Source organism: Hypomesus transpacificus, chromosome 10, assembly GCF_021917145.1.
Source record: "Hypomesus transpacificus isolate Combined female chromosome 10, fHypTra1, whole genome shotgun sequence".
NCBI classification, from domain to species: domain Eukaryota; kingdom Metazoa; phylum Chordata; class Actinopteri; order Osmeriformes; family Osmeridae; genus Hypomesus; species Hypomesus transpacificus.
The window spans coordinates 4,555,170-4,566,184 of record NC_061069.1 but is presented as its reverse complement, the minus strand read 5'-3'; the positions used below and the strand labels follow the sequence as shown (position 1 = coordinate 4,566,184).

The 11,015-nt window shown below is 48.5% G+C and overlaps 2 protein-coding genes across 2 annotated transcripts in view; both read right to left on the bottom strand.

Annotated features, from left to right (window-relative positions):
• Window positions 1-357: 357 nt before the first annotated feature.
• Window positions 358-1,514, bottom strand: LOC124472983 (potassium voltage-gated channel subfamily E member 3-like). The gene is made up of 2 exons (XM_047028180.1): window positions 1,446-1,514; window positions 358-1,342 (listed from the first exon to the last, which is right to left on the bottom strand). The coding sequence occupies exon 2, from the start codon at window positions 1,327-1,329 to the stop codon at window positions 946-948; it is 384 nt and encodes a 127-aa protein (XP_046884136.1). The 5' UTR covers window positions 1,330-1,342; window positions 1,446-1,514; the 3' UTR covers window positions 358-945.
• Window positions 1,515-5,105: 3,591 nt separating this feature from the next.
• Window positions 5,106-11,015, bottom strand: part of LOC124472305 (paired box protein Pax-3-like) — a 13,178-nt gene continuing 7,268 nt past the window's right edge. The window contains exons 5-8 of the mRNA XM_047027077.1: window positions 10,662-10,827; window positions 10,210-10,430; window positions 6,205-6,450; window positions 5,106-5,123 (exon numbers count right to left, since the gene is read on the bottom strand). Of these exons, the coding sequence (XP_046883033.1) occupies window positions 5,106-5,123; window positions 6,205-6,450; window positions 10,210-10,430; window positions 10,662-10,827 (651 nt within the window). The remainder of the gene's footprint in view (window positions 5,124-6,204; window positions 6,451-10,209; window positions 10,431-10,661; window positions 10,828-11,015) is intronic.

Below are 11,015 nucleotides of genomic sequence, written 5' to 3'. Positions count from 1 at the left end.
TAAAGTGTATCCCACTTTCAGGAAACGTAAACGCTCCGTTCTCCTTTTTCATGGAGTTTATGCCTCGTAGGGGGTGCGTCTTTCAAATAAAAAACGCATGTGCTCATTAAAGCCCTCGTCACATAATCCCGCTGTGCAAATGATGTGCATTCTATGGACTGATAGACCGGAGTTCAGCTTTCGCCAATGCTTTGCAAATTCAGACCTATGGGGTCAGCAAGGGGTTGCCTAAACCAGCTTGCTCTATACCAGAGGAACTCTCATGACCAAGACAAGGTAATACTTGAATATTGGGGCTAGACATTTGATAACTGTTCAAATCAGATTACAATTAAAAAAATACATCTCATTCTTTGTCTTCTCCATTTAATTGAACATTTTACATGTAATTAAACACTTTTTACATTACATTGATAGCTTACATGACTAAAGTATCAAAATCAATTGATCATTTTTGTAACATTTTTCATTGTGTAAATCTCCAAAATTGTACAGTGATTTTAAAGAATCCATTCAACCTACACACAAACACACACATACACCAAATCCATGGCATCTATAGTATTTGTGATCAAGAACCTCCTCAGTCTGTGATCCTGATTGGCCTCCCCAGGAGGGCATTCCAGCATTCTGATGATCCAGTTGAGCATGTTCCTTGGCCTCTGCTCCACGTCTCTCAGACGCCCAGAGGAAGCCAGTCCCATTCTGCTCTTATGGTCCTCCTTTCTGACAGGCCTCCTTGGGCTGGTTTCGCTGATTGTTCAGTTGTATGGAGAGAAAGACAGAGAGAGAGAGAGTGAACATGGAAAAGGGAGGAGAAAAAAACTTTTCTCCAAAATCACTAGCAGGTCTGCCCCGAAATAGTCCGCATGGACGTTTTCCTGGCTTCGATGACTGTCAAAACATCTCCCTCCCACTTTGCCTCACGGTCGGCCCAGCCCGTGCTCAGAGAATGCACTCGTCTTCAAAGTCAAACCCTTCCCCTGTCGAAGGGCCTGTGTTGAATTTGGGCAGGGCTGTGGCCCCCCCACTCATGAACTCCTCGTAGGGGTCCTTCTTGCCCTTCTCGCTGCGGATAAAGTTCTTAAAGAGCGTCAGCGCCAGGAAGGAGTAGAAGAACATGACAAACAGGATGTAGAAATAGGCGTTGTCGTAAGACCCCCTGAGGTCCAGGACGAGGGGCGAGGTGGGGCTGACGGTAGCGAGGGGGCCGGGCGTGGTGCTTGCCGTGGCATTGCGGTGGGCACTGTCCCCGATGTTGGTGTCCAGTTCCTCCAGAATCATCGTCTTGCAGTGGGTGAGCAGAGCAAGAAGGAGGGTCCGGTTCATGGTGGGAAAAGCTCTGTGAGGGTGACAGAGAAAGAGAGAAAGAGAATCAATGAACTTAAGAAATAAGGAGGAAAAGGAGGAAGGAAAATGAAATAGAATAAAGAAAAGGTAATGACCTGAGCAAGGAGACAGTAACAACTGGGTTGGAGAGGAGAGAGAGAGAGAGAGAGAGAGAGAGAGAGAGAGAGAGAGAGAGAGAGAGAGAGAGAGAGAGAGAGAGAGAAAGGGAGAGAGAGAGAGACACAGAGAGAGAGAGAGAGAGAGAGAGAGAGAGAGAGAGAGGGGGGGAGGAGTGACCTCGCCACACTCCGCTTTGGGAACGGCATGCTGTCCCTCTCCCCTCAGCTCTCTTGACACCGCTGATAAGAGGACATTTCTGAGATAAAGCTTGCCCGCTAACGTCGCCGTTGTAGCCAACCTGATGGTTCCTCTTGGGCAGGGTTCCACGATTCAATCCGACATAGCTCCCATTTCAAACACGGTCATTGTTTATGTGCAGACAGTTGGGTATCGAATCATACGGACCCCAAAATGTTCAGTTTACTCCAGCAAATAACACAGGATCAACCTCCCCCACTTCCCTCAAACATTTTCCATCTCTCACTCCCTCTGTCTTTCTCTCCAAATTAACTTGATTCCACTCCTCCTCCCCTCCCTCTTGCCTTCCCTCCCTCTGCTTGATTTAGTTTGGATCGGAGGGTGTGTGTGTGGGAGGGGGTTGGAGGGGGGGTGCAGTAGAAGCCCAAGGGGTAGTTGTCAGCTCCGGTCAAGTAGCCTCCTCCATTTCAAAGGGAAGAGGGGTCAGAGTTTAAGTTGTCTCCAGTGTGTGCTTGCTTGACTGGCACTCCATTCCAGGACTGCCCCTTTGGCTTCTTCATCCATTGTGTTCAACAAGCAAAGCACTTGTAAAGGACAGTTTTCTGACCACTGAGAAAATACTGAAATCCGATCAGGCTTTGATCAGGCCATGTACTCACACACGCAAACTACAAACGTAACCATTCGCATGTAACCACGAACAAAGAAACGTGAACAGCGTGTGTCTGTTTGTTCAACGACTCATTCAGTCACAAAAACTCTGAAACTTTGTATGTACTGTTAGACGTGAGCTCTCTCCGACTCACGCACGTTCACACTCTCACACACACGCACACACACACACAAGCACATAAAAAATGAATGGCACAGGCAGCTGCAGGCACCTGATCCCTTCATCCCTCTAAGAAAAAGAAAGAAAGAAAAAGAAAAGGAAGAACGAGCCATAAAACTCACCGATATCAGTAACTTGTGAAGTGTCCGACGTGAGGGGTTTTTTTTTCGCTGTCTGGAGGCAGAGGGGGATCGGTGGACGGCTGTGGCCCCTGAACCCTGCAGGGACACTGGCAGTGACTGATATCCCTGCAGGTCTGTGTGCTGTTGTGTTTGGGTCGTTTACAGGGGCCTCTGCTTTACTCATCAACGCTGTGAAGGGGCCCTCGGGGAGAAGGGATTTGTCAGACAGTGGTATTTATGAAAGAGGATATATTTATGAATGACTGGTGGAACGAGCTTCGAAAATATACTGGTGGGGGGACTGCGTTGGTTGGCGTCGTCAGATTACAATGAGAAACATATTTTATTAAGTGTTTGTTTACAGTAGGATGCATGTGTAACGGGGTCACGAAGAGAGAGGCAAATTCATTATTTTCCATAAAAATTAAACATAGGTGTCGTCTTACAAAAAACCCACAACAATCAGCTGTTAACAATCACTTCCAAAAGACTGTATAAACTTGAAGGGAGAGGTGAAAGAGAATGCCAAAGAAGGAGAGACAGTCGTCAAGTCACTTTAACGTGTGTCTGTACAATTTGGTCTCGTGTTTGTGCTCTGATGGTTATGGCTCTCATCCACCAGCCTGGTTCATCGACTGATAGTAACCATGGAACCACGACCATTAACTTAGTACCACCCTCGTTTTTGAATGATTTCTTAGTATACCTACGTAACTTCGAAACACCAATCACTTCCACACATTTTAATATAGTTTATTATAAATAGTAAATAGCGCTGCATTTTTACAGAAGACATATTACAACAAAATCATTTTATGCAGTCATAAAGGAAAACATTATATATGTATATAAAACAGTCTGGAAAGAAACTTAAGACTTGACAAGCCCTAGAGAGAGAGTGCTGTGATCAGGGACACACAGAGGTGGACGCTGAATAAATACTGAAAAGAACTGATGATTCTCTCAATGATAACAGCCACTGTCGTACTGACCTCCGCTAACTCTTATCTGGGACCCAATTCTCATTCAGTCAATGTAGACCATCGATGTGAGATGATCTGGATCCATGTACAATTGACCTGGTGTCCTGTTTTGATGATTTTTTTTTTTACAGAGCACAACGGCTGATGGGTAATGCTGTTCTCTCTTTCAGCATGTTGTTTTGCTCCTTACCATTCAAATGCTTCAAATCCTTCAAATCAAATCCTTACCATTTTTACAGAAGACATATTACAACAAAATCATTTTATGCAGTCATAAAGGAAAACATTATATATGTATATAAAACAGTCTGGAAAGAAACTTAAGACTTGACAAGCCCTAGAGAGAGAGTGCTGTGATCAGGGACACACAGAGGTGGACGCTGAATAAATACTGAAAAGAACTGATGATTCTCTCAATGATAACAGCCACTGTCGTACTGACCTCCGCTAACTCTTATCTGGGACCCAATTCTCATTCAGTCAATGTAGACCATCGATGTGAGATGATCTGGATCCATGTACAATTGACCTGGTGTCCTGTTTTGATGATTTTTTTTTTTACAGAGCACAACGGCTGATGGGTAATGCTGTTCTCTCTTTCAGCATGTTGTTTTGCTCCTTACCATTCAAATGGAAAAATACATTTGGAAAATGAAATCTAAAGAATGTTGTGTGTAGAGGATGTCAGGTCAGATAGTTGAGTGACTAGGTGACAGTGAGTTTCATCTGAGGTATGAAAGTGTTGCACTTTCTTTGGGTTGCAGCACCTGTCTTTTCTCCACCAATCTGGCCTCGGCTGTGTCCCCATGTCCATGTACAGTATACTCAAACCACATCAAGTCCATCATTCCAATGTGGGAATCATCTTTATGTTTAGTCAATGACATTGTCCTAAGACTTTGTGAAGCAGAGTGCCACCAAAAACACATAACGGCCATGCCGTGTGGCAAGGTGAGTCCGGAATGACCCTCGTGCGGATTGTAAAAGTCATCTTCGTGTCTTACTCTTCCATCCTCTTCTGAAATCAGTCCTGACGAAGAATAGGAGCCGCATGGAAAAACAGTTTGCAAAGTCTTCACCGGTATGTTGCCCCAGTTGTTATGAGTCAGTTAAGTTATACATTGTTGCTTTCCGCCACCTCCCCACCCTCCTCCACCCCCTTCCTCTCCAGCTAGTTTCCTGCTTCCTCCTTCTAGAAGCATGGCAGAGCGAGGCGTGTTGAGGTTTGGAGGAGATGGCATGGAGCGTGAGTGCGGTGAGTACCAGGTAACTCGAGAAGACGCCAACCCCTTTTGGTCCTCATTATCCCAGTCAACCCCCCAAGGTCTCCTGGGTAGGTCCCCCACCCCCCTCCTCCCTCAGTGTGTGTGTGTGTGGAGGGGGGGGGGGGTCAGGGTTGGCAGAGGGGGCACCAGGGCCAGTGCGGACGGGGGACGGAGAGGAGAGAGAGGGTGTGTGTGTGTGCTCTGACGCTGACTGTCAGGTCGGGTCACAGAAGTCCTCCACAGCAGAGTTGGTGCTCTAGATAAGGAAAGGCATCTGAGGAAACAAAGAGAGAGAGAGGGGTTAGAGGTCTCACCACAGTGTTCCTTATCAGGCTCCGCCTACCACGCCAAGGGGAGATGTGTTCGAGGCTTGGGCTGGCATTGGGGCTGGCGTTGAGGCTAGGGTTGTGGGTGGGGGTGGGGTTGTGGGAGTTGAGGCTGGGGATGGGGGATTAGGCCAGGTCTAGAAGCTGAGCTAGCCACTGCAGGTAGGTTTGGTGGATCGCTCCTCTGATCAGTAACAACTCTGGATGTGACCCCTCAGGGACACCTGGTTCTCATCGCCAGCTGCCAAGGGCCATATCGCTCCCCGTTAAACAGCCCCTCTCACCCCCACTTTCCTGACAGAAACACACACACACATCCTTTCCCCGGTGAGCTGCACGTGGGTCTCTCCCTGAGCTCGCTAAATTAATGACATCAAGATGTCGCCGATGACGGCCCAGTCAACATGTGGTTGTGTACCTCACCCCATTCCCGCCCCGACGCACATGCCCCCCCACCCCCCCTACACCCCTCCTGCCCCCCAAACCCCCAAACCCTTGCTTTCTCCCTCCACCCTCCTGTCAAACAAGGTTTGGAGAAGCGGCTCCTTTTATCTGGTGGGGTATCTTGGTTACACGTGCGGACAGCGAGCGAGGTCATTACATGGCTAGGTGAGAGGGGGTTAGGGGGGGGGATTGATGGGCAGCCTCATCACATGAGGTCATGAAAGGGTAAGTGTGTGTGTGTGTGTATACACTCTGGTAATGCTAATATAAACTGAAGTAGCCTGGCCAGAAGCTGAGTCCTACCTGAGTGCATGTAACCTCACCGGTCAGAAGGGGGATATGAGACGCTTTCTCATCAAATGTTGCTCTGGCCAATTAACAAGGCTGATGACTCAGAACATTGGACCCCCACAATGTCAGAGGAGCAGAGAGGGGTGGAGGTGGAAATACCAGCGCAGGTAATGGCAGAACAACTCCAAGCAGTAAGCCTCACCCCTTTAGCTAACTTTCATGAAATCTATATGCACGTCTGTGGATCTGTGTGCACGTGTTCGTGCCTGTGTGTGTGTACGTGTGTGTGCTCACCTTGCTCTGGCCGTACTGGCTGTACTGGTAGGAGGGGTGGTGGTCCACGGCGTAGGCTGGAGAGCTGTAGGTGGCTGGGCAGTAGGACTGGGTGCTGGTCAGGCCTGGCAGAGCCTCCAGACGCTGGGAACCGTGGCAGCTGGCCGCCATGCCGACCCCGGGTTCCAGGCCTCCTGTCAGGGGGGAGAGGGCGAAGTCACTCTGGGGCTGGTGAGGGACGCCGCCTGGGTTCAGCAGGCCCATGACCTAGCGGGAGACATGGAGGGAGGACTGGTCAGAATAGAGTCAAATCCAAAATAACGTAAAGTGGAACAGAATAACACAGAACTGCGGTGTACAATGCAATTGAATGCGAGTGAATAGAATACTAGAACAGATGAGGATCATCCAGAGGCTGAAGATGATTTCTCCAGCTGTGGATTTATGAGGAGAACATATTGTCTAGGTGACACGCTAGGGAAGGAAGCTAAATGCAGGCCGTCCAGGTGCTACATGTACTTCCAGGACTATAAATCACCATCCGCGCCAGCATCCACAGAGTCCATTAATACAACAGTGATTGTCCCTGACAACATGTGTCATCGCCCTAATCTTACATTCCCTCTATTGACACTGACAAGCTAAACAGAGTGAGGCTAGCTCTTCTTCTAGGTGGACGTGCAGGTTACAGAGAGCAGGTAGACCACAGGGTAACCTCCCCCTCTCTCCTAGCTCAGCCATGAGAGTCAGATTATGCTGCCTCGCCCACACATGGTTCTCTTTACTCCACTTCCTTGCTGACGGACCAGGCCCAATGTCGGTTTGAGAACCGCAGAGTTGAGTTCCCCTGCCTTGCTGCCATTTTTTCCTTCAGAATTACCCAGCGGAACGTTCTAGAGAAGAGCGGATTGGATATTAAGAGTTCGCTCATGGAGCTTATGCTACGTTGCTGTGCATTGTGTTCTCCATTTTGTGTCGCAGTCATGAGAAGTGGAATGAGTTGTTGCCCCAAAAAGCTACGAAATAACTATGGGAGTTTCATGATGTGAAAGGACTGACAGAGAAACAGACTGTTTATGCACTTACTATAAAGAGAAAACCAGAATCGCTCTTTGCTCTCTTGTCTGTCTATCTCCATTCTCATACAACTTATCCTTTCTCTCTCCCTCCCCCACTTTCTCTCATTTGATGCCCTAAATTCACCGTGTCCTTGTGGGGCCAGCGAGGAGGAGGCCAAAGGGTACGTGGGAACAAGGGATGTGTGTGTGTGTGTGTGTGTGTATGTGTGTGTGTGTGTGTAGCATGTGTGTAGACATAAGGGTGTAGGTAGGTGTATAATTTGTGTGTGTGTGTGTGTGTGTGCGGCTAGCACTTTTTGTTCCTAATGTCAAGGGTTAAAAGGTCTCCTTGGTGATACATCGTGAACAGCTGCAGTAGGGTTGGCGTGCGAAGAGATACCGTCAAAAACAAGGGGAGAAAAACAAGGGGGAGAGAACGAGAGGACAGGACGGCGGGAGACCGTACGCAAGCTCCAGCCCGAGGAGCAGGAAGAGACCACAACGGCTCCCAACGCTGGAACAGGACCTTCCAAGCCGGGGACACACACACGCCCAGCCAGCCACACACAGGCTCTGTCTGACGCATCGACTCAGACAGTCTATGTAATTTACAGGAGCTGTCAGAGGAGTCTAATCTAACGTGTCTGAGGTACATGCTCATGTGTGACTAAATACAAATGGGAAACACATGGAGGTCAGCGCACCCAATTCATCTCACAGCATGGGGTGTGTGTGTTTCTGTGTGTGTCTGCACACGTATGTGCTCATATATGTATGCCCGTCTCTTCCCATTGATAGCGTAAATACCATCGACTTCCCAGGGACTAGTGTGGAGAGCGATAACGTGCTGCTGTAGACAAGGCTGGAGATAGCGCTAATTCTTCATCCCTAGCATGGCCAACGTCTTAGGCCCCTGCTTCCTCGTGAAGACAGCACAGATCAAAAAAAGGATTAGAAAAAGGTTATCTGTCTACTGACCACGTTTTTGATAAGGCTATCTGATCAGAACCCACACGGATGGGGTGTGGGTTACTGCGTGTTTGGCGGTAATCTGGTGCTAGGTGTGTGTGTTTTGGGTGTGTGCATGTATGTGTGTGTGTGTGTGTGAGCTCAGGACTGTTTGTCTGTGTGTCAGCTTACACATGTGTATGTGCGTGTTTTGCGTGTGCGCGTGCTCAAGCATGCATGTGTGTGCGTTTGGTGAGTGTATGCGTTCTCCGGCTTGCATGTGCATGTGTGTGTGTGTGTGTGTGTGAGTCTGAGCCCTCTGCTCTAACTGAAGCAGCAGCAGTTCCCGGGGGTGTGCCTGTTTCGAGGTGGTTCCGGGGATTAGGCCTCTTGGGGGTGCAAAGCCCCGCCGCTCGCTGCTCTGGTGAGAAAGGATTCCTGTGGTATGCTGGGGCTCAGCAGACAGACGCCTGAGAGCCAGCCCCTTGGGGAGCCCACAGAGAGCCCACTGGCCACACCGTAATACTCCCCACCAGAACCAGCCAACAGAACACCAGGGGAACCCAGACCGACTTCTAAATGAGACTAAAATGACCCGACAGACCCAGTGACACGGATTGCACTGCACCTGGTTCCTACCAGGTTTGGATGGGACCAACTGTGGAAGTTGTGTCCCTCTCCACTGGGGCAGTGTGATCAGCACTACTGTCCTTCAGACGCTTCCTCATCACACGGCTCGCACACCCAGTGCCAGAGTCTCAGGAAACTCAGCAGGTTTTTTGGTTTTTATTCGAAATAATAACACATGCAGGAGATTTGTGCAAAGCTCTGTATAGATATAAGCATATGCAAGTCAGCCCTGAAGTTTTTAGACTTGTCAATAGGAGGTTTCTATGCCATGACACTATTAATGTCGTAGAAATAATCAATTCACATTTCCCCACTATCGCACTATTTATTTCAGATAAATTATTACCGCACAGTCTGAAATGGAAATGAGCGTATTGCAGATGAATACATAAATTAAAACAAATTAGCCAACAAAGTGAGTCATTTACATAAATTACACAGTGTATTACAAGGAAATAGATTCCTCCATTCCAATTAATTAAGACACTGGAACATTCCGTGATTGCAATTCCAGACTGAGCAAACATTCCAATGTCCCTTTGAGAGGGGCGAGATGAAATGAGATGACCACTGTGTCTCTCTCTCACTCTCTTTCTCTCTCTCTCTCTCTTTTTTGAGGGGTTCCTGGTAATTTTAGTATTTGATCAAAAAGGGTTTCTTGGTTCTCTATGGATCAAGGACAGCTTTTTTGGTTGTATGTGGGAAAGTTGCGTGTATAGTTGACACAATGTGATCGTTTCAAATATTAGCCTGAGGGTTGACAAATAGAGGCTTGAGATAGTGTGAGATGATGAGATGATTTAGCTAAGCTCAAACCATAGAGTCATCTAATACAAATAGTGCCCTCCTATCGCTTTCCACCTGCATGCCTGTGTCAGGACAGATAAAACAGACACCCCTAATGAAAGCCTCACTCCCTCAGACTGTGCCCCTGTCATGGAGACAGAAACCAAGTTGCCTGAGGCGACTTTTTATCTCGGCTCAGCAGGAGACTGAGAGCCTGTCTCCCTCCCTCTCTCTCAAGGGACTCAGTACCCAGCATGCTTTGCGTGGGGCCTGGCCACCCTTTGAGGTGGTTAAAAGCTCGTTTTCCGCCTGTTAGTCCGGCCCCTCCCTGGGTAGGGGGGAACTCGCGATGGACACTGATGAGTGTGTAATCGTCCATAATTGTCTTTTCAGTTCTCATTTGTGTCATCGTCCGTCTGTCACTCTTCCTTCCATGATATCTCGTCCTTTGACTTATTTTTAATTCTCCGGACGTCTCTCTCTCTCTCATTCTCTCTATCCGTCATTGACTCTTTTACAAAGCATCAACTCAGATTGTAATGAAAAACGACTAGGTTCCCTAGCATGACATGTTTCTTGAAACCCAATGCGTTCGTGTACAAACCTGTGGCGAGAGCCCACTGCTGATGGAGGGGTTGACCTGGTTGCCGTGGGCCGGAGTGGGTCCAAAGCTGTCAGAGTAGCTGGAGAAGCCGTGGCGCCCAGAGGAGAGGCAGTAGGTGGAGGCCCCGTCCTGGGCCCCCGCTGACGAGCCCAGCCCAGTCTGGTGCACTGAGGTGGGAGGGAGAGGCTGGGGTCTGTGGACCGTGCCCGGCTGCTCAGGAACTGCTCAGCAAAAACCAGAGGCATGGGAGGAGAGAAAGTGAACGAGAAAGAAAGAAAGAAAGAAAGAAAGAGAGACAGAGAGAGAGCGGGAGAAAGAGAGAGGACAGTCTTTGGTCAGATATGTTCATCATACGTTATCATCCCAGTAATATCCATTAAAGGTCGTTGTTCATCCATGTCAAGCTTGAAGAGAAGCGTGAAGAGCAATAGTGGGTTCGTATGAGGACTGACCTTGGGAGATGGAGGTGGGGGGGTAGGGGCTGTCAGACAGCTGGTAGGGCTGGAGGCTGGACATGGCAGAGGGCGGGAAACCGCCGGGGATCAGGTGATTGAATGCCATCAGCTGATTGGCTCCTGCCTGCTTTCTCCATCGAGCTCGCCTGTTGCTGAACCACACCTGAGGAAGGGGGCGGAGAATAAATCAATCTGTTGTCCAACTTCTCTTGAAAGCAGGGAGAAGTTCTCAAGCAAGTTTAGATATCACAGCTAAGTATGCTAACGCGCTAAGTATAAGTATGATCATGAGTTTGAGAATGGGGTCTGTATTATGTAATGGAGTGTGTTTGTGTGTGTGTCTTAGTGAGC

Excerpts from the sequence above, each read along its gene's own strand:
- LOC124472983 (XM_047028180.1), bottom strand. The coding sequence starts at position 1,329 with ATGAACCGGACCCTCCTTCTTGCTCTGCTCACCCACTGCAAGACGATG.